The sequence below is a fragment of the Pongo pygmaeus genome, chromosome 13 (assembly GCF_028885625.2).
Source record: "Pongo pygmaeus isolate AG05252 chromosome 13, NHGRI_mPonPyg2-v2.0_pri, whole genome shotgun sequence".
Lineage (NCBI taxonomy): Eukaryota > Metazoa > Chordata > Mammalia > Primates > Hominidae > Pongo > Pongo pygmaeus.
In genome coordinates this window covers 99835256-99858646 of record NC_072386.2, presented here as the reverse complement: position 1 = coordinate 99858646, position 23391 = coordinate 99835256, and the positions used below count along the sequence as shown (strand labels likewise).

General features: G+C 44.7%; 1 protein-coding gene across 7 annotated transcripts in view; it reads left to right on the top strand.

Annotated features, from left to right (window-relative positions):
* The window catches only part of PTPN3 (protein tyrosine phosphatase non-receptor type 3), a 123138-nt gene that overhangs the window by 83810 nt on the left and 15937 nt on the right, over window positions 1-23391 (top strand). For all 7 annotated transcript variants that reach the window (XM_054500345.2, XM_054500347.2, XM_054500344.2 and 4 more), the window contains 5 exons: window positions 4138-4324; window positions 4476-4553; window positions 6107-6163; window positions 7876-8032; window positions 9886-10046. In XM_054500345.2, coding sequence (XP_054356320.1) covers window positions 4138-4324; window positions 4476-4553; window positions 6107-6163; window positions 7876-8032; window positions 9886-10046 — 640 coding nt within the window. The remainder of the gene's footprint in view (window positions 1-4137; window positions 4325-4475; window positions 4554-6106; window positions 6164-7875; window positions 8033-9885; window positions 10047-23391) is intronic.

The window sequence follows — 23391 nt, the reverse complement described above, 5'->3', positions numbered from 1 at the left end:
TGATCTTGTGCCCTTGGCATTTATTACAGCCCCAGATGAGCTGTTTCCTGTGGTGACTGTCTCCACGTCATAAAAATGTGTATTGGAAGACAGTCTTCTTTCTGTTACTCAAGGACCCTTATGTAAGGAGCCATGTGGGAAATTTCTCCAGAAATTTTATTCAGAAGAAACTGTGCCCTCTGGGTGAAGTGGTATGCGTTCCTCTAGCGCCGTGCTATTCCAGCTATGGCCACAGGCCAGCAGCTGCAGCACCTGAGAGCTGGTCGGAATGCAGAATCTCAGACCCACACAGGCCTGCCGAATCATACTCTGCATTCAACAGGACCCCAGCTGATTCATGTGCACAGCACATTCTCAGAAGCTCTGATCTTGCAGATGCTGAGAACCATTTAACTCGCCTTCTCTTTGCACCTGAGCTTCCAGATTTCTGAGTAAATTCCTTGCTCTTTTAGAGTAACTCACCCAGTCAGCTCGGGTGATCCTCTTGGTACCTTGCCAAGAGGTTTTATTCTTCATTCACTCAGCATTTCAGTTGAGTACTCCCTGTGTGCCTGGTCCTGTGTTCCGAGCACTAGGAAAGGAACAGAAAGAGCACTAGGGTCTCCTGACCTTGAGAAGCACCCAAAACAGGGCCCCTGATCCATCACACTGCAATTTGAGAGCAGGACTTTGCCCCTTTTCACAGGCAGGAGGCGGGGAGGTCTTTGTAATTTTCTAGGGTTTAGGGAGAGCTTCGTGCGGGAGTGTTTCTTTCATGGGAGTGTTTCTTTCTGATGCCTGCTGCCTTTACAGTTCAGAAGCATGTGTTTTCTGGAGGGTGAATACTTGTTTGTCTGCCTGATGGTCAGTCTGTGTCTCACATTTCTCTGTCTCTGCCCCTTCCTCCCTAAGAACCAGGGTGTGGTCAGTCCCACACTGGCTCCTTCATGGTGTCTTCCCCGTCCTGCCTCAGGGACAAACCTCTTCTGCTCCTTCCCCCCCTAGTCATTGGCTCCATCCCACCCTCACCATCTTCTTGCATCCTGCCCCTTTCTTCACTCCACTTGTGGAATTCATGGGGCAGCTCCCCTGCGCTCCTCAGTCGCACTGCATTCTGCCCAGCGAGGAGGAGGCGTTAGGGCTTTGGTGCCTTCACCCCTGGCCACACTGTGCTGTGGCCAGCTGCCACTTACTCATTGCATCTTCTCATTTGATATCCTCTTCCTCGTCTGTCTGTCCATCTTGCACACTGAGCAGAACATCACCACGCCCTACAGAGCACCTGTGTACACAGTTGAGCAGGCCAAAAATCAGCCATTTGTTGAAATAAATGACAGAGTAACCCCTCCAACCCTGCTTAGAAAATAGGTTAGGGCAGGCCGGGCGTGGTGGCTCACACCTGTAATCCCAGCACTTTGGGAGGCCGAGGCGGGCAGATCACGAGGTCAGGAGATCGAGACCATCCTGACTAACATGGTGAAACCCCATCTCTTCTAAAAATACAAAAAAAAATTAGCCGGGCGTGGTGGCAGGCGCCTGTAGTCCCAGCTACATGGGAGGCTGAGGCAGGAGAATGGTGTGAACCAGGGAGGTGGAGCTTGAGCTTGCAGTGAGCTGAGACTACACCACTGCACTTCAGCCTGGGCAACAGGGCGAGACTCTGTCTCAAAAAAAAAAAAAAAATAGGTTAGGGCATAAAATGACTTGGAATATAGTATTAGTACTAGCAGCAATAGTAATAGTTGCAGTACTGTTGTCATTTAGTACCATGGGCTAGTTTAGACAGACGGCTCACACCTGTAATCCCAGTGCTTAGGGAGGCCAGTGCAGGAGGATTGCTTGAGACCAGGAGTTCTAGACCAGCCTAGGCAACATAGTGAGACCCTGTGTCTACAAAAAAATTTTAAAAGTCCGGGCACGGTGGCTTACGCCTGTAATCCCAGCACTTTGGGAGGCCGAGGCGGGTGGATCACAAGGTCAAGAGATCGAGACTATCTTGGCCAACATGGTGAAACTCTGTCTCTACTAAAAATACAAAAATTAGCCGGGCATGGTGGCGGGCACCTGTAGTCCCAGTTACTCAGGAGGCTGAGGTTGGAGAATCATTTGAACCCAGGAAGCGGAGGTTGCAGTGAGCCGAGATTGCAGCACTACATTCCAGCCTGGCAACAGAACGAGACTCCGTCTCGAATAAAAAAAAAAATTAAAATTAGTTGGACATGGCGAATGCCTGTGGTCCCAGCTACTCAAGAGACCAAGATAGGAAGATCTCTTGAGTCGGGAGATCGAGGCTGCAGTGAGCTGTGGTCACATAACGGCACTCCAGCCTGGGCAACAGAGCATTACCCTGTCTCGAAAGAAAAAAAATGGATGGGGGGGTGGGGGAGGGAGAGAGAGAGAGAGACAGAGGCAGAGACAGAGACAGAGACAGACAGAACGAAAACTGGAAATACCATTTTAACTTGTTTTGTAACTGCCAAGCAGTTGCCCTTTCTGCCACTGGGTGATGCTCTTGTAAACAGTGAAACCTAGCAAAGATGCCGTATTTGGGGGGAGTTTTTTAAAGCTTCCTTTTACGTAAGTGAAAGTCATGCTTTTTCAATCTGAAAACTGTGTACAACTTCAATTCCAAAATATTCTCTTTCTGAAATGCCTTCCCATCCACAACACCCTACCCCCAACCAGCCACTTGGACACCATAAGGCCAGACTCTTGTCCTGCTGTATAGCTGTGTCTCCATTGGTCTGTCACTGAATATTTTATTCAAATAGATTGTGATTATGAATCATTCTGTGTGAATATGATACAGATTTTATATTTAAATTAAGCTCATTTAAACTCACTAGGAGAAAGAGAAGCACCAATTTTATAAAACATCCATGGATAAGGGCTTGAAATGAAGGTCAAGAAAGAGGCAGTAGCAGCTGTCTTTTGTCTGGGTTTCACTGAATGACTTGGTCTCTGTGCTTCTCCCCTCACTTCACTTTGGATGAGGTTAGGGTGGAGCAGAGTCTTAGAATGTAGGAGAGCCCCATATTCATCAGCTCTGTAAGGTGTCTGTGCTGGGCCTGTGGCTCCAGAAGGGGCTGGTGTGGGTGATGTAGAGACTCAAGGGTCCTGTCCTATACAGTGACAGCAGGCATGGTTAATCCCTGTGACTCTGAGGGGTTAGAAATGGGGGTCTTGGGAGTGGGCTCTGCATGGTCTGGAGAGGGAAGAAAGGCTCAGGACGCACATCGGTCAGGCTTCTGTGTGCTAAGCCAGGGGAAAGCCATGTGACCCTGGGCGAGTTACTCAGCCTCTCCTGACCTCAGCTTCTTCATCTGTGAACTGGGAGTTAGAACAAATGACCACAAAGTTCTGTTCAGTTCTCATCATCTGTAACTCTCTAAGACAGCGCTGTCCAGCAGGACTTCCTACCGTGGTGAAATGTTGTCTAACTGCACTGTCTCATACAGGAGCCACTGGCCGCATGTGGCTAGTGAGCATGTGAAGGATGGCTGGTTTCTTGTCTTAATTTATTTAAATTTAAGTAGCCACATATAACTAGTGGCTACCATACTAGACAGTGCAGCTCCACGATACAGAAGAAACTATATTCGATAGAGGAAAATGAAACAAGATCTCAGCGTGGCAGTTCATGGATGTCACAGGCAAATCATGCCAACTAGGAATAATATAAATTCTCCTGAATGCACAACAACAGTCCCATTTCCTTTGAGGAGGCAAGAGTCCTATGAAGCAGAACCATCCGCAGAAATGAGACAGAAGGAAAAAAGCTGTCAGAAGGGATGGGCCGTGCATCTGCGTGAGCTTGCCTGGCAGAGCCTGGTTCAGTAATGAAACCACCAGAGTAGCTGGACACATTTCCCTGTCACCCTTCTAAAGCAGCAGGGAAGGGAGCAGAGTTTTCGGCAGTTTCCAGATCCACCCTGCCTCCTATCCCTTTTCCCCAAAACCATGTGACCGTGTCTAGGCCAGATGCGGGCGGGGGTGGTCAGTGGGCCCTGGGTGTACTCAAATCCCGCTGACAACCTATGCAGCTGAGGCTCCAGGGAAACATACAGCCCCCAGCTGCCAGGCCCCTACAGTCAGTAGTGTTTGCTCTAATAAAATATTAACCCAGTTATTAATATCTCCTCCTTCCCTATGATGAAGGAGTTTATCCGAGAACAATCCGGCACAAAGCTACCTGACCCAGAAGTCATCCAGTTCTGTGTCTCCGTCTTCAAATGCTCCAGGCTCCTGCTCACCTGACGGCGTTGATCAGCAGCTCTTAGATGACTTCCACAGGGTGACCAAAGGGGGCTCCACCGAGGACGCCAGCCAGTACTACTGTGACAAGGTGAGCGAGCGCAGGCAGCCGGGTGATCCACCCACCCAGGGCTTCCCGGCCCCTTGTGGGCAGCTGAGTAGCTCTGACTAAATGAAAATATCTTATCACCAACTGCTGGAGAGAGATGTGATGTAAATGACCACTTTCAAACATTTTCCAGAATGATAATGGTGACAGCTATTTAGTCTTGATCCGTATCACACCAGATGAAGATGGAAAATTTGGATTTAATCTTAAGGTACGTTGCGTATTTATAAAGGAAGTTTTGTGCTGGGAAGCAATCTTTCGATGAGTTTTTAATTTGCATTACACATGTGCTGCATTCCTGAGCTACATAAGGAAATTGGTTCAACCCTCAGAATTGAGAGTTGGGGAGTTTTTTTGTTTTTGTTTGGTTTGAGATTTTTGGGGTTTTTTGTTTTTTTTTTTTAAGAAAAAAACTCACTTTATCGCCCAAACCTAGAGTGCAGTGGCACGATCGCAGCTCACTGCAGCACTGACCTCCCCAGGCTCAGGTGATCCTCCCACCTCAGCTGGGACTATAGGGATGCACCACCATACCCAGCTAATTTTTTTCATATTTTTTATAGAGATGGGGTTTCACCATGTTGTCCAAGCTGGTCTCAAACTCCTGGCAATCTACTCACTTTAACCTCCCAAAGTGCTGGGATTACAGGTGTGAACCACCGTGCCCAGCCTAGAGTTGAGAGGTTTTTTTTTTAATGTGGCCTTAACAGCTGCCGAAGGCCAAGTGCCTGCTCTGTGCCTGGCATTGGCTATGCATTAGATTCATAGCACCTTCTTAAGTTCTGATAACAAGCGGTAAGGTCAGTATTTTTAAACCCATTTTGCAAATGAATACTGAGGTTCCCAGAAATGAGGGCACACAGTTGGCAAACAGATCTACCCACTTCAGGAATGCTATTAAGAGAACCCCTCAGCATTGCTAAAGCTGATAAGAGAAAACAATTCAAGTTCAACCTGCAGGGCCACCACTCTCCTCCAGGCACCTTTAAGCAGCATCTGCAAACTAAACCCACAGGCCAAATCCCATCTGTTTCTGTAACTAGTTTTTTTGGTAGCAGCCACACCCATTTGTTTACTGGTGGGTTAATGACTGCAGAGTTGAGCAGTCGAATCAGAGCCCTCACTGCCACAAAGCCTCTCTGGCCCTTTACAGAAAACGTTTACTCACCCCTACTCTAGGACAAAGTGAGGGAGGACAGGTGGTCCCCTACCCCCACAGCTGCCATCGTGCACAGCTCATCTGCCCCAGCAGCTGTGTTGACCAGCGCTTACAAGCCAGATACACTCACAGGGTGTGCCCGTTTCCCAGGCCTCACTCGCCTCTGCTGAAAGCCCCTTTATATATATATTTTTTATTATACTTTAAGTTCTAGGGTACATGTGCACAACATGCAGGTTTGTTCTAGCAGCACTCAGAAGACATGCTGTGGAGTTCCTCTCCTGGGGGCGTCTGCGTTTTTAAGGAGGAGCTTGCTCTCTCTCAGTGCGTCTTTTAGTTCATGGACTGTGGGGATGGCAGAGGGAGGCTTCTGAACAGAGTCCTGGTCAGCCCACTGGATCCAGAGGGGTCAGGAATTTGTTCCATATTTCTGAAATGACGTGTGATTCGAATCAGTCATAGTGAAGTTTGAAGCCTCCCTGTACCAAAGACTGACACATTTATTGGTACCTCCATGTTGTTGATGCTGTGAGCTACTCGTTTGTTTTTTGTTTGTTTTTTAACTTAAAAAACATTTTTTTGTTTTTATTTTAAAATGTTTACAGGGAGGAGTGGATCAAAAGATGCCTCTTGTGGTATCAAGGATAAACCCAGAGTCACCTGTAAGTAAATACATTCCATGTTATTCCTCGTGTTTGTTTGTTTCCCCCTAATTCTAACAGGTTTCTGTTTCTGAGTCCTGTTTCTTTTTTTGCCAGAGCAAAGAATGTGCTTAGATACACATCACCATGTTTTCTAGAACCTTGCTGCTCAGTGTGGTCTTTGAAGCCATAGCACCCGTGTTACCTGGGACCTCATTAGAAATGCATAATCTCTGGCCCCAGCTTAGGCCTGCTGAACCGGAATCTGCATTTTTAACAAGAGCCTTGAGTGGTTGGTGTGCATTCAATTTTGAGAAGTCCTTTTCAAGAGAAGGAAACTTAGGCAGTCTGCTGTTCTGCTCACTCTAAGTGGGCACGTGGGCCGCGTGCCTCTTCTCACCATCTTTCCACCAGTGCCCCTTTTGTCCTCTGTGTAGGCCTCCTAAGAAGAGCATTTGCTTTGTTTTTCTTTCAAATTTATTTTGTTGTTTTTAGGCCAGGCATAGTGGCTCACACCTGTAATCCCAGCACTTTGGGAGGCCGAGGAGGGTGAATCACTTGAGGCCAGGAGTTTGAGACAAACCTGCCTGGCCAACAGGGTGAAACCCTGTCTCTACAAAAAATACAAAAATTACCTGGGTGTGGTGGCGCACAGGTGTGATCCCAGCTACTCAGGAGGCTGAGGCAGGAGAATTCCTTGAACCCAGGAGGCAGAGGTTGCAGTGAGCTGAGATCACGCCGCTGCACTCCAGCCTGAGTGACAGAGTGACACTCTGTCTCAAAAATAAAATAAAATAAAATAAAATAAATTTATTTTATTGTTTTTAAAATAATATTAAGTAATTTTTTCCTTTAATTTTTTCATTGTGCATACTCAAGGTGTACGACATGATGTCTTGTTATACATATAGTACTGCGGTCAAACAAATTAACATGTTCATCACTTTCCATAGTTAACCTTTTTTTTCTTTTTTAAGAGACAGGGTCTCGCTCTGTCGCCCAGGCTGGAATGCAGTGGAATGATCACTGAAGCCTCAGACTAGGCTCAAGCGATATTCCTGCCTCAGCCTCCCAAGTAGCTGGGACCACAGGTGTGTGCCACCTCACCTGGCTCCATAGTTACCTTTTAATCATCTGCTTTTTTAAAGCAGTAGGAGTCACTGTGCCTCCTTACGGTGAACCATGTTGGGATTTTACTCTGAGGTAGTCCTTAAGCTCTTGTCATTTAACTTTTGTTACTGTTTATGGTTTCTATAAATTCAGAAGGCTTTCTTTCCTGTGCTGTTCAGTTCATTGCTTCTCTCCATAATGGTTTTTGCCTCTGCTGTAAAGCTTACAAAAGCTTTCACCTTTGCAAGACAGAAAAATACTCACCTCTAGCTGGCAAATCATTTCCTAACAGTATATCTAGGAAACAAAAGGCTGGAAATGGTATAGTTATATTATAATAAGTGAAGGTTGACTACCACGGAGAAATGGCTTCAGCAGTTTTTATATCCTTATTCTGAAATGTTTATAACTTATATTCTGAGCAGTACTTCTTTATATCTTACAACCATTTACCGTGTCTGCATAGCAGTGGATGCATTATAAAAATAATGACAGTACTACCCGAGGGAGAGAAGGCAAACTTGATCATGGTCCCAGGTATCTGGGAGCAGAGCGAGTCAGCGTTCTTCCCCCAAGGACTGTGTTATGGTAACAGGAGAAACTCACTTTTCCCCACCACCCAGGCGGACACCTGCATTCCTAAGCTGAATGAAGGGGATCAAATCGTGTTAATCAATGGCCGGGACATCTCAGAACACACGCATGACCAAGTGGTTATGTTCATCAAAGCCAGCCGGGAGTCCCACTCACGGGAGCTGGCCCTGGTGATCAGGAGGAGAGGTAATGGCCACCTGGGGGGAGGAGCCATAGGGACGCTGCGCTAGCAAAGCCGCGCCTGCTCCAGCCCTTTATCTGCTCTTGAAAATGTTGAGTTTGTAGCCAACATTTGAAAATCAAAAATCTTCAGGTAATAACCCAATATTTGGCTTCTCACTTGAAAAATGTGAAGATCTGCCCCCAGGAGGCCTGTCCCCATGTGGCCAGTCTTCTGGAGGGAGGCAGCGCCCACCCACCCCCTTTATACAGGACATGAGACCCCAGCTCCCAATTCCTCCCAGGCCCAGCGCAGCCCACGTCACATACTCTCTAAGTGGCATGACTCTGCAGACATTTGCATTTTCAGCCCCTTCTTGAAGGATCGGATGATATTTTATTCGTGCGTGTTTGATTTTCTCGGGGAGGCAGTGAGGAGAGCAGGGTCTGACTGTCTCGGGTGATTCCTCACTCTGCCTCTGCGGGCTGGGGGACCTTGCAGGAGTTACATAACCAGTCTGTGGTTCAGCTGGCTCAGGTGTGGAGGAGGACAGCAGTGGTCCCGACTTCACAGGGTTGTTGTGAAGATTAAATGGCACTTGGGGCCGGGCACAGTGGCTCACGCCTGTAATCCCAGCACTTTGGAAGGCCGAGGCGGGTGTATCACTTGAGGTCAGGAGTTCAAGACCAGCTTGACCAACATGGTGAAACCTCGTCTCTACTAAAAATACAATAGCTGGGCGTGGTGCCATGTGGGTATAGTCCCAGCTACTCAGGAGGCTGAGGCAGGAGAATCGCTTGAACCCAAGAAGTGGAGGTTGCAGTGAGCTAAGACTGTGCCACTACACTCCAGCCTGGGTGACAGAGCGAGACTCCATCTCAATCAATCAATCAATCAATCAATGGCACTTAGACTGGAAAGTACCTGCATTGCTGCCTGATGGGAGCAGAGATTTGAGGGACAGCCTCTACTGAGCATCACACTGTTGTCTTTATAGTTGTTGTTATAAAATAATATGTCAAGTTCCTTGAACACCCTGCACAGCTGTAAAATACTGAAAGTAAATGAAGGTTGTGTCTGCAAAGCCCTGCGTCTCTGCCTGCCTCGCATGTTTGGCTCACACTCCATACTGCTGTGCTCCTGCGTCGGCTCTGCTCCCACTACAACTCTCAGTCCAGAGCCACCAGGACCAGCTCTGACCCCACCTCCTCCGTGAGGCCTTACCGGATCTTTCTGGATCCCCACCTGTGCAAGGTTGGGGGGTGTAGGGGGGTGGTCCTAGCTTTGCTTTCACCTGTATTGAATTTAACATGAAGCAAAAACGTGCACTAAAGAAGTAGGGCTGAAGCACAGAAGAGATGCTAGGACTACGATATTTACGTGGGAGCCTCCCACATAGAAATGGCCCTGAGTTAGGGATTGAGCTCTCAGGAATGATGATGTCACAGGGAAAGCTTGCGACCTCACCCTCATTCCTGAGAAAATGCCCATTTTAGGCGAGTAAATGAAAAAACCTGAGAAAGAAAGGGGAGTCAGGATGGGTAGAAGAATAACCCGGTCAGAAAGAGCAAGCAGAGACAATATGCTTTTTTAAAATTCTTTCTCTTTCCTTTACCTTTGACAAAAGCCTCTGAGTGCTAAACACCATTATTTAAAACTAACCAGGAAGATTAGTATGTCATTTTATGTAATTAACACATATTGAATCATTCACCTAGAAGTAGTATCTTTGGTGAAAATGATTACCATGTAGCTTAATCATTTAATAAGATGTTTTGAACCATCTGCATTCAGGTGTCATAGGTGTGATTTGTTTGAGGGAAACTGATAAACCCGAGTGTTGCAACACAAGTCAGATGCACTGTCTTGTACATTACAGCTGTCCGCTCATTTGCTGACTTCAAGTCTGAAGATGAACTGAACCAGCTTTTCCCCGAAACCATTTTCCCCATGTGTCCGGAGGGTGGGGACACTTTGGAGGGATCCATGGCACAGCTAAAGAAGGGCCTCGAAAGTGGGACAGTGCTGATCCAGTTTGAGGTAAGACCCTCTGGAGGCTGAATCCCGAGGCTGAATACCACTGCCATGTCACCTGTTGGGCTGCCGCTGCCTCTGAGCAGTGGAGGAAATGAGGCAGAGACACGAGCCCTCGTTTCCTTGGTCGAGATGATTGTGTGTTTCACAAACCAAAAACAGTCAACTGAGTCTCTGAGGACTGACAGGGCAAGGCCTGTGCTTGTCGTGGATAACAGGGCACAGCAGGCAGCCCCCTCAGGCTCTGAGCAGCAAGCAGGAATCAGGATGGCCACCCTCACTGAACTCTGTCTCACCCTCTTATTCTAGTAACATTTGGTAGTCATGGAGAAACATGCCAGAAACTGAGGAGGAGGGACTCTGAGTGTGTTTAACTGCCAACACAAAAGCTCAAAACTCCCAGCAGTGGAAGGTAGTGGAGAGGTGGCTGTGGGTGAGCAGCCCACGGTGGGTGAAGGAACCAGCTCTCTGACCACCCCCAGCCATGCACTGGAATTTGGAGCAATTATAGTGTCATCCCATGAGGGCACAGTGTCTTGCCCTCCCAAGTTGCCCAGAACCCTATAAACACAAGTAAGAAACCAAACTCAAACCCCCATCTTCCCCAGGGGAATGTGTGATTCATAGGATTCAGGCTGTTGACAAAGGTACACACAGACATTTTTTATAAAACAAAAGGGAACCAAAGGAGACTCAGCTTTTAAGCCGGTTTTACTGATCACTAACAGAATTAAAATAGAATGTGTTCATCTTCCAAATTTATTTTTATTTTTTTATTTTTTAAATATGTTGTTGTTGTTTTAAATAGAGACAGGGTCTCACTATGTTGCCCAGGCCAGTCATGAACTCCTGGACCCAAGCAGTCCTCCTGCCTCGGCCTTCCAAAACGCTGAAATTACAGGCGTGAGCCACCACACCCAGCTCATCTCCCAAATTTATTTAAAAGTAGAAGAAAACAGAGTAATTCCTGTAATAAAAGAAATAACACCAAAAAGCATAAAATAGGTCAACAAAAGAAAATAGATCATCATTAGAAATAACAACAGTCTGGGTTCATAAATTCAGGAAGAGAGTCTCACTTGGGACTCAAGAACAGAAATCAACAATGCATTATTTATTAGAAAACCACATAAAGGAAAAAGAAGCAAAACTTGGAGGAAAAAGAAGCAAAACTCGGACTTTTGTGAAATGTGTGTGACTGCAGAGTAATTCAGGAAGGCATGAGTAATAGGAATGTAGAAAATGAATGCAAAGCAGAGAGCTTTGAGTGAAAGATTGCTTTAATGTGTTTTCACATGCATCATAAAATCAATGTGCATTGAACAGCAGTAGAAAGCAAAAATCCATAAGTCAAAAAGTAAAGGTGACTGACTTCCCCCACAAAACAATCAACAGGGAATTAATTAATTAATATATTTATTTATTTATTTAGAGACAGGGCCTCTGTCACCCAGGATGGAGTGCAGTGGTGCCATCTTGGCTCACTGCAGCCTCCACCTCCCAAGCTCAAGTGATCCTCCCACCTCAGCCTCCCGAGTAGCTGGGACTACAGGCATGCACCACCACTCCTAGCTAATTTGTTTTTTATTATTCTTTTGCAGAGATGCAGTTTTGCCATGTTGCCCAGGCTGGTCTCAAACTCCTGGGCTGAAGCAAGCCACCTGCCTCAGCCCCACAAAGTGCTAGGATTACAGGCATGAGCCACTGCACCCAGCCATTTAAAATTTTTAATTAATCATCTTGACACAATATAAAACAAAAATTATGTACCTTATGGAAATGAAGTCTGGATAAAAGGGTAGTAACAATGTAATTACTTGAGTAGAACTAATAGATATATTACTGAGTATTCTATAAAGGGAAATAGCCCTTTTTTTCAGTGGCCTACAGGAGGCTGTTCACACTTTTGGTTAAAAAGAAGAAAATGTAGGCTGGGTGCAGTGGCTCACGCCTATAATCCCAGCACTTTAGGAGGCTGAGGCGAGTGGATCACCTGAGGTCAGGAGTTGAAGACCAGCCTGGCCATCATGGTGAAACCCTGTCTCTATTAAAAATACAAAAATCAGCCAGGCGGGGTGGCAGTCACCTGTAATCCTAGCTACTTGGGAGGCTGAGGCAGGGGAATCACTTGAACCCAGGAGGCAGAGGTTGCAGTGAGCCAAGATCAGCCTAGGCGACAGAGCAAGACTCCATCTCACAAAAAAGAAAAAAAAGGAAATGTAGAGGTTATCTTCTCTGGCTTGCCTTTCAAAAAAGTTCACATTTTGAGCAGTAAAACTCATTCATATTTTTACACACTCCAAAATTGAAACAAGGAAGAACTTAAGAGCCAGTCACAGTGCATATCAGTTTTTTTGGTATTAGAGAGGACAGGAAAGGCAGTGAGAAGTAGTTTGTTTGTTGATTTAGCAAGTGTGTCTTGGGTATTTCCCCTGGATCAGGAACCTGATGAGGGAAGGAGAGGGGAGTTTCTGGCCCCAAGGAGTTTACAGTCTAATTTTAGTGTATTTTATGAGATATATCATGTGTATTTTATGAGATATATCATGTGTCCCAGAAACAGCTGAAGACCAAGACAGGGTAAGATGTTATTATACAGAATGTATATTCTGCAGCAACTGGAGGTGAGGGGACTCCAGGAGATCCCTGGAGTGAGATGTGGGATTAATAAAGGGGTGATTAGGATTAAGTGTGTAGGGGGGTAGTGTATTCCAGGAAAATCTCAACCCAAATGCAGACAAAGCTCATGGGGTATCAGATAGCATAAAGAGACAGGCCTACCTGGGTAGACAGCGCAGTGCAGATCCTGGGCGATGCCTCTGGGTGACCACCGTCCTTCAGCCCCGCGCGAACTGGTTCCAGTTTATCAGATAGTCCACAAGGAGGCGCTGTGGGCTCTCGCTGAGGAAAAGCCAAAGGCTGGTGTTTCCGGTGTTCGTGAACCCTCCTTCACGCAGGTGGCTCCAATTCGAGGTATGTTTTACATACGGGAATCCCGCAGGTGATTTCCCTTGAAAAGTGTTCAACTTTTTAAAAAGTTTTCAAAGGCATTAAAGATAAATACCCACCCTGTCCCTTACCAGTGTTTCTCAAAGGGTGACCCTCCGACAACTTGTATGGAGATCACCTGGGGAGTTTATTAAATCAAGGCCCTGCCCACAGCTACTGGATTGGCAGCAGCAGGATGGGACCTAGATACTGATACTTTTAACAAGATCGGCACCTGTTTTGATGCACACGCTGTTCCAGAGGAGAGGAGGTGAAGACCCAACTGGAACCACTGCTGTGCATCTGAGGCTTTGTCTTTGGAGGGTATTGTGGGATGATAGCATAAGAAACAGAGAACGTATACATTTTAGGGTTGCGTTTTAGTGTGTACACGTTTCCTTCATTTTTGTCTATACAGTTCCTCAAGTAGGAAATTTAAGTAGGAAACCCTTCTTTTTAATAAAATTATTTGCAGAATTCCAAAATATAGAACAGATGAAAGCAAGTCTGCTCTGTGACCTGTGATGGAGCCAGTAGGGTCCTCAAAGCCCAGCCACTTCAGTCTTCTTTCACTGGCCCCCAGGGAGCCCTAGGCTAGACAGACCGTCATGTGAAAACCACTGTTACAGGTGCGAGAATGGTGTCTTACAGAGCAGCCAGAGGAGAGGCATAGAAAAGGAAACCAGATAAAATGGGAAACTAATAGGAAAGGAAAGCTTTCATGAGCACTTACTGTGTGCCATGGGCTTTAAAGGATATCACCTTAGGTAATTCTCACAAGAGCCCTATATAGATGCTGTCATTATCCCAGTTGTCGGCATGAGGGAACACAGTCTTGGACAGGTTAAGTGACCTCTTCCAGGTCTCACAGTAAATGTCAAAGGCTGATTGGAACCCAGGCTGGCCAACTCAAGAGCTGGTTCTTAGCCACTCTGAAATAACCTTTGAAAACTACAAAATGCTGTTGATGTGTGAGAGTTGTTATTAGAATAATAGAACATCTGAGCTAGAAAATATCTGAGAGGCTGTCTCCCTACACGGAGCCAGACAGATTTTAAATCCTGGCTCTACCCTCACTTCCTGTGTGGCCTTAGGCATGTCCCCTAACCTCTGTGGCCTCTGTTTCCCCGTCTATAAATTGAGTATCTTGTGAGTTCATTTAAGAGTTAGATGAGATAAATACTTAATGTGTTGTCTGATATGTGGTCAAAGTGCCATAAAAAGTAATAGCTGTTATTATTTGTAAATAAAGGGAGGCTCCAAGAGTCTGTAGAACATGCCCGATGTCTGCGTAAGAGGTCGTCACAGGCTGGACATGAGGGCTCATGCCTCTAATCCCAGCACTTTGGGAGGCCAAAACGGGGGGATCACTTGAGGCCAGGAGTTTGAGACCAACCTGGGCAACATAACAAGACCTCATCTCTACTAAACATAAAAAAATTAGCCAGCCGTGGTAGCACACACCTGTGGTCCCAGCTACTTGGGAGGCTGGGGTGAGAGGATCACTTGAGCCTGGGAAGTTGAGGCTGCAGTGAGCCGTGTTGGCTCCAGTGCACTACAGCCAGGGTAACAGCTAAAAATAAAAAATAATAAAAAAATAAAAAAGGTAACTGTGTTGTGCTGGGTTTGGAGCTCTGGGTCGTCTAGTTCTGCTGTTCCGGTTCTCTACCTCCTCCAGTGTGGTTGGCGGGTGGGCATCCTGGCTGATGGAGGCGTACACTGGACAGGAGTAGGAAGAGGAAGGGGCTGTTCCCCAGCAGGGCCCACCGCAGGTGTCCACACCACCCACTCCATGACACGAAAGACCTGCCCTGGGGTAGCCTTAATTCCCTTCTGCGAGAGCTGGATTCTATCAGCGCTTGCTTTGGAGCATTTTTTTTTTTTTTTTCATAAAGGGAATTCCCCAGTCCCTCCTGTGGCTTTCAGTAAACAATCACAAGTGTGTTCCAGAGAGCATTTGGTCCCAGGTGTCATAAAATCACACTTAATAATTAGCATTTCTAGAGCACTTTGGAACCTAGCAAGTGTGGTGCACATATGTTGTCTCTGTTAACTCTCACAACAGTTCTGTGAAATCGATATGGCCAGCATGATTAGGATCACCCTTTTATAGATGGAGAAAATGAAAATCAGAGAGGCTGAGGGACTTGCCCAGTAGCACACAACTAGTCAGAGATAGAGCCACGATTAGAATATATGTTAAATATCTAGGCTAGGCATAGTTGCTCATGCCTGTAATACCAACACTTTGGGAGGCTGAGGCGGGAAGATCGCTTGAGCCTCGGAGGTTGAGGCTTCAGTGAGCCATGGTCATACCACCGTACTCCAGCCTGGGCTGCAACAGAGCAAGACCTTGTCTCAAAAAAATAAATAAATAAAAGTTGAACTTATTGGCAGCAAGTCGCCATTGCTGAGTGTACCCAGCCCTCACCCTGTCCTCCAACATTAGCCATTCCCTTTGGTAGCCACACTGTATGAGCTACATCAATGGGAGCAGTTTGGTGGTGTTTTTGATTGGCCCCAAACTGCCTAAATACTCTTTGTGTAGCCAAGGTAGGGTGTTCCTCTTTCTCTTACGTAAAGGAGCATAATTGGGGTTCACACTGACCCCAGAATTACCACTTCCAGGAAGCTCTTGTTTTTGTTTGTTCCTAAGAAAAACTTGCAGCTTAATCTACATGTTCCCTGAGTTGAAGTGTCCGTTTAAGCAAAGGACAGGATCTGCATTTGTTATAGACTTTCCTGGATAAAAGCTAAGTGATGATGCTAACCTGTCCTTTATTTGAGAACCAGCTTCCCAGCAACAAAGGATCCCAGTGTCCATTTTCGTCCAGTGACCAGGTGACTCACAGCTTCCCTGCCTCCTTGCCCACTGTTAGTTAAGACCTCAAAAATGAGGAACACCACAAGAGAATGCCTGCATCCCCCAGTTGATGGATTACAGCAGTGGCTACAAGAGACCACCAAAGGTCATGTCAAACTCAGATACCCGGCCCCTCCACTTCAGCGTCCACCATCTTCCCCAAAACCAGAAACCATCTTTTTTCTTCTGGCCCCTGTTTTTACTTTACTCACTCCTACATTGCCCATTATAGATGATAGCCATTAATGTCAAAACAAGTGACTCACTGGCTCCTGTGATAATTATAAAAGGTGCATTTGGAAGGGCAGAGGTAGCTGAAAACTTTATGAGAGGTTTAAATTGACACCTGTAGAAATTAATGAGAGCAATTTCTTCAAGATTAGAACCCTTTAGACCGAGTCTCATTCCGTGGCCCAGGCAGGAGTGCAGCGGTGTGTGATCTTGGCTCACTGCAGCCTCTGCCTCCCACATTCAAGTGATTCTCGTGCCTCAGCTTCCTCAGTAGCTAGGATTACAGGCATGCGCCACCATGCCCAGCTAATTTTTGTATTTTAAGTAGAGATGGGGTTTCACCATGTTGACCAAGTTAGTCTACAACTCCTGGCCTCAAGGGATCTGCCCACCTTGGCCCCACAAAGTGCTGGGATTACAGGCATGAGCCACCATGCCCGGCCCAAAAGATTGCATTTTTAAAAACAGTTTTCCAAATAGTTTTGTTTTTTTTTTTTTAAGAAAGAAAACATCATCAGTATAATGTGTATCTGGGATACACGGAGCAAACTGGGGGCTTTGGAATGACCATGTGTGCAGCTTTTACATTTCAAGTGCCAGCGACCCACCTAAAGGAAGTGCTGCCATAACTTATTGTTGTGTGTCTGTCTGAAAGGGCCCCTGCAAGAATACTTCTTAGGTTTGCCAGCAGTAGAATCTGCATCTGGGACTGTGCCTGGAAAGGGGCACTATGGAAGGTCCCAAAATTACTAGCAACGATTTCAATTCAGCAAACCTTTCTGGGAAGGTAAGTGGAGGCTCCAAGACCCCGCTAGATGGTTTCTCTTGCCCTCTGACTGGGTCAGATACAAAGGAGAAGGGATGTCTCAGTGTGGGTGAGCTACCCGTGAGTAGTGAACTGTTAATTTGTCTACCAAGTGGTACTAAAACAACCTCTTGGGGTGGGCTCTTTGGGAAAAATGGGTTACCCTCAGCTTTGTTATAGGGCACTATGTCTAAGAAAGCTGAAATTGCTTTGAAATTCTCTTGGGCATGCTTTATTCACATGGTTGGCACTCATTTTTTGAAAGCAGCAGATCCCATTATTCCTTGACTCTACAAATTTTTATTGAGCACCTACTATGTGCCAGGCACAATGCTGGCTTGGGGTTTGTGGCAGTGAACAAATGAGATTCCTGCCTCCATAAAGATAATGCCGCAGTGGCTAATACAGCAAACAGCCATTTTGAAACTTGGTTGCTTGGAGTCGACTCTGGGTTTTTGTGGAGGGGATGAAAGGCAGTCTGCTTCTGGCCTTTGCTGTCTCCCTACCCATGGTTTCTTTGATTCCCGGTCCCCCTTTTTTTCCTGTCCTATTCCCTTTTTCTTCCCCCTTCTTGGGTTCTCAGCCTTCAGGAATTCCCCTTTTTCTGTTCATAGAGTTGATGGAGTGCTTGCTTCCACTTGCAGGGCCTTGCCAGCATCCTCTGGTTAGAGCCAGTTGGGTGTGTGAAGCTCTCATCTGAGGGATGTGAGTACACTGCACACCTTTGGTTGAGTGAGGAGATTAGAGTCACCTGATGCCTTCTCTAATATTATAGTAGGTGACTTGTTCTAAGAAGAAATATTTAAGCCAAAAAACCATCCATCGCACCCCTACCACACTGGAGAGCATCTGCTCCCACCATTCAAATTTTTTGTCTTTGGAGGCCAGAGCTGGTGATATTGATACTGTAATTTCAATACAGTTGTTCCTTAGCAACCCCTCTTAACTGATCTTTTTATAATTTACCGTTAGTTTCAGAGCTTCTTATAAGTATACTCTGATAGAATGAGAACAAAGCATTTTAGGACATAAAAATTAATAATTTTTCATAAAATTCAGTGGTTTTGTCATTCTGTATCTGTGACCCTGCCTCTCAGCCTCCTGGTGGCTCCCATTCTAGGACAGAATCTAAGGGATCTGCAGCCAGGAGCTGTTGTCTCCCTCACACTCCTTCAGCCCAGGAATAACCAAAGCAAATTGTTGTGTTTCCGATGAATTGGAAAATGAAAAAAGAATGAAGGTTCTCTTAAAAGCCATGTCTCATATGCTGGCCAATATCACAAAGCCTTAACTCATTCTGTTCCATCCCTGATCCTTCCAGAAAGACATACCTGTGATTCCTACACTCACTTTCCACTCTGTCCCTCCCCCTTCTCAGAGCAGTGTTTCATAACCGGACTGCCAAGCAGCCCACAGGGCCTGGAGAAGAGTCGATAAATTTTAGGAACTTGAGGCCACGCGCGGTGGCTCATGGCTGTAATCCCAGCACGTTGGGAGGCCAAGACGGGTGGCTTGCTTGAGCACAGCAGTTCAAGACCAGCTTAGGCAAGATGGTGAAAACCAGTCTGTACTAAAAATACTAAAATTAGCTGGGCATGGTGGCACACACCTGTATACAGATCCCAGCTACTCGGGAGGCTGAGGCAGGAGAATCGCTTAAACCCAGGAGGTGGAGGTTGCAGTGAGCCAAGATCGCACCATTGCATTCCAGCCTAGGTAACAGAGTGAGATTCTGTCTCAAAAAAAAAAATTAGGAACTTGAAAAAATAAAAAATATAAATATATATATATATATAGAGAGAGAGACACACACACACACACACACACACACACACACACACACACACACACACACACACACACACACACACACACACACACACACACACACACACACACACACACACACACACACACACACACACACACACACACACACACACACACACACACACACACACGGTCTTCCTCTGTCGCCCAGGATGGAGTGCAGTGGCACGATCTTGGCTCACTGCAACCTCCACCTCCCAGGATGGAGTGCAGTGGCACGATCTTGGCTCACTGCAACCTCCACCTCCCAGGCTCAAGCAATCCTTCCACCTCAGCCTCCCAAGTAGCTGTGACTACAGGCGTGTGCCACCACACTTGGCTAATTTTTATATTTTTAGTAGAGATGGGGTTTCACCATGTTACACAGCCTGGTCTCGAACTCCTGAGCTTAAGCTGTCCGCCCACCTCAGCCTCCCAAAGTGCTGGGATTACAGGCATGAGCCACTGTGCCCAGCCGAAAACCAACTCTTAACACTTAGGAAACTAAGTGTTTAAATCCTGTTTCTACTAAGTTGCTTCAGTCCTATTCAGTGTTAGCCTTTGCAGACATAAATATGAGTGTGTTGTCAAACTTTCCAAAGGCCAAAATAACCTTAACTTTGATTTGTCCACCTAGCTTTTTGTAAAAATTTTGTGCTTTTTAATTTTATAAATAGATTTCTTTTGTTGTATTTCTTTTTCTCACTTTAGTCATTTGAATTTAAAAATAACAATTCTCATTGTGATAATTCAGATAATTCAGAAATAACCAAAGTAAAGTAGTCTCCTGACTCCTCCTATCCCCTTCAGTTTCTTCCCCCCACTTTTTTTTTTTTTTTTTTTTTTTTGAGATGGAGTCTCACTCTGTTGCCCAGCCTGAAGTGCAGTGGCGCGATCTTGGCTCACTGCAAGCTCTGCCTCCCTGGTTCACACCATTCTCCTGCCTCAGCCTCCTAAGTAGCTGGGACTACAGGTGCCTGCTGCCACGCCCGGCTAATTTTTTTGTATTTTTAGTAGAGACAGGGTTTCACCATGTTAGCCTGGATGGTCTCAATCTCCTGACCTCGTGATCTGCCCACCTCAGCCTCCCAAAGTGCTGGGATTACAGGCGTGAGCCGCCGCGCCCGGCCAGTTTCTTCCTCTTTGTTATAATTTACAAACAATTTTTTATGTATCCTTCCATACTTGTTCCAGTGCTCATGCAGATATATCAAATACACATGCATACACACACAAGATTGTGTCTTCAAACATTATATACACTGTGTGTGTTGCTACTATATGATCATCATTGTATAAATTATTCAATACCTTGTATTTAATAGATATCCTTCTAAATCTGTACTTTTGGTCTGTCATATTCTTATTACTTGCACAGAATTTTCTGGTAAGACTGTACTATCATTTAAGTCAACATTCCTTCACCTTTGGGGAATATCCAGGCTGCGTCTGGTTTTCTGAGAATAAATATTTTGCTGGAGAGAAACTTCCGTGACATGTATCTTTATGTATTTCTGTTGGATAAAGCCCAGAGTGTGCACATTTAAAAAATTTTAAACACTGCCTGGTCTGGCGTGGTGGCTCACGCCTGTAATCCCAGCACTTAGGGAGGCCGAAGCAGGTGGATCACTTGAGGTCAGGAGTTTGAGACCAGCCTGTCCAACATGGCGAGACCCTGTCTCTACTAAAAATACAAAAATTAGCCGGATGTGGTGGCACGTGCCTGTAGTCCCAACTACTCAGGAGGCTGAGGCATGAGAACCACTTGAGCCTTGGAGGCAGAGGTTGCAGTGAGCTGAGATCACACCACTGCAGCCCAACCTGGGCAACATGTCTCAAAAAAAAAAAAAAAAAAAATGTAAACACTACCATAACACTTTTTAACGTATGATTTATCTTAGTAGGATTAATCTTCGTACTTTACAAATTTATCAACAGATCATTACTGCTGAGATACATTTAAAGTCTTATGGTAATTAAAGCCTTTTTCTGTAGCTGTGCTTTTCTGCTAGACCACCTCAAGTTGATTTTATTTACACTTTTGTTGTTTGAAAAAAAATCTCTTTTTCCCACCAGATTAGCTTTACTATGTTCACTTAATTGTATATTCACTTAATTGTTTATTATATTCACTTAATCAGTTAGAACTAAAATGCCATTTAGGTATATTTAACTTAGGTGCCCGCTTTCTGCCAGAGTCAACCCAAAACCTCTAATAAATCATTAGTTTATTCCTAGAATGAACTCACAGAGTTTATTAGAGACTGCAGTTATTTAAGAAGTTGTTCAGCTACCTGATGGTTATGAACTGAAACTGTAAAGGTGGTGAGTAGCTAGCTGAGCTCTTGGAGTGTTTGGAAATTCTAGACATTTGGCAAATGTATAACATACGGCACCATTATTGTGACCCAAACTCTCCATGTTAATTATCTTCTGGGGAGTTCTGTGTAATTTATTTATTTAGTAAGAGAAAAAACAGACTAACAGAAGCCAATTTACAAAACAATACAATTTGCAAAAACATAGAGGGAAAAATCCTTTTTACCCTCCCTATTCAAACTGCAGACACATCTTTATTAAGGATGTTGGCCACAATTTGGTGAATTTATCATACATCCCTGTAGGGCAACTTGGTTATATGTATCGAAACTCAAAAATCCTAGCACTTTCAGAGGCCGAGGTATGTGGATCACCTGAGGTCAGGAGTTCGAGACCAGCCTGGCCAACATGATGAAACCCCGTCTCTACTAAAAATACAAAAATTAACCAGGTGTGGTGGTGGATGCCTATAATCCCAGCTACTCGGGAGGCTGAGGCAGGAGAATCGCTTGAACCCCAGGGGGTGGAGGTTGCAGTCAGCCGAGATCACGCCACTTCACTCCAGCCTGGGTGAAAGAGTGAAGCTCCGTCTCAAAAAAAAAAAAAAAAGCAAAAAAAAACCATTAAAAATATTATTCGGTATAGTAATTCTCTTCTTAGAAGTTTGAGTAAAAAAAATTTCAAAACAGCCTAATGAAAAAGTAGGATAAAAGTTAAATTATAGTAAACTAGATTATTGAGCCATTAAAGATTATGTGTGTAAATAATATTTAATGACATGGGGAAATAGATACTATGTAATAAGTAGGAGAAAGCAGCTTGAAAATTAGGATAGTTATTTCCCAGAATACTCTATTAGATGCTGAGATTTTCCATGGCCAAATTAGCTTGAGATATGTTTAGCTGATCAGAATTTAACAAATGTATGCATTATGCATTGCAGGACTTGTCTTGTTAGAGATTCATAGAACATAAAATAAATATTTTCCAAATGTCTTGACTTTGAAACTTTTTCTAAGGAATACTTACTATCTTCTTTTAGGACACTTAGGTTGGATAGAACATAGCATAAGAAGTGCCAATATAGCCAGGTACGGTGACTCACACCTGTAATCCCAGCACTTTGGGAGGCCCAGGCGGGCAGATCGGTTGAGGTCAGGAGTTTGAGACCAGCCTGGCCAGCATGAGGAAACCCTGTCTCTACTAAAAATACAAAAATTAGCCAGGCATGGTGATGCACACCTGTAGTCCCAGCTACTCGGAAGGCTGAGGCACCAGAATCGCTTGAACCTGGGAGGTGGACATTACAGTGAGCCGAGATTACGTCACTGCACTCCAGCCTGGGCAACAAAGAGAGATCCTGTCTCAGGAAGAGAAAAAAAAGTGCCAGTATGTTGTTCAGTCTCATTTTTTGCTTTTAAAAACATAGTATATAAATGTATTATGTGTTTACATATATATACTTCTGTTCATTTGTGTTCATTTAGGCACAGAAAAAATAAGCTGGGGAAAATATATGAAAAGCTCATCTCAGAGTTGTGAAATTGCTGATAATTTTTTTCTTTATATTAGTCTGAATTTCCCAAATTTTCCGCAAAAAAAAATCACTTCCAACACTGAAAAAACTGTGTTTTTAAATTCCCATAGAGTTAATAAAAACCACTGGTGAGAAGGGATTAAAAGGAAAAACAGTCATATAGAAAAGAAAACATAAGCCTTGGAGTCAGATCTCAGTTCTTGTTTGTGATCTCGAACAAAGCATTGAACTTGCAAAATAAGAATACAATTAATACCTCTTACAGGGCTGTTGTGAAAATCGCGTCAGAAACCGTACAAACATGTCTAATACGTGACTTTAGATATGCAAAGATTGTGTTGTTTGAGATTTTTCGTAGTGATTACATGTGTAGGGAAGTACCTCTGTAAATGAAGTTTACTATATATTGGGATAAATATTTTTCCTGTGGAAATAGACTTCTGAAATGATTAATGAAATGCTCTCGTTCTTAAAGGAAGGGTGTGGTTCACTACATTGAACTGAAGGGAAATGATTCTAGACTGTTTTAGATGATTTCCATTTAATTTTGAGTCAGAATTCTTCCCCCCCCAATCTAGTTGCTTTTAGCTCTTGTCAAATAGTTGTCATAAAGACAAAGTTTCACTTACCATGCTCCATTACCTGAGACCCAGACCCTTCCTATGGCATTTTTTCAAATTAAAAAAAAAAAATTATTAAAGAGTTTAGTCAGTTTCTCATGGAACTGTAGAATTTCTTATTGGGAAGATTTTCTTTTAGTATATAACACATAATCACTTTAAAATGTTAAGATTTTGGT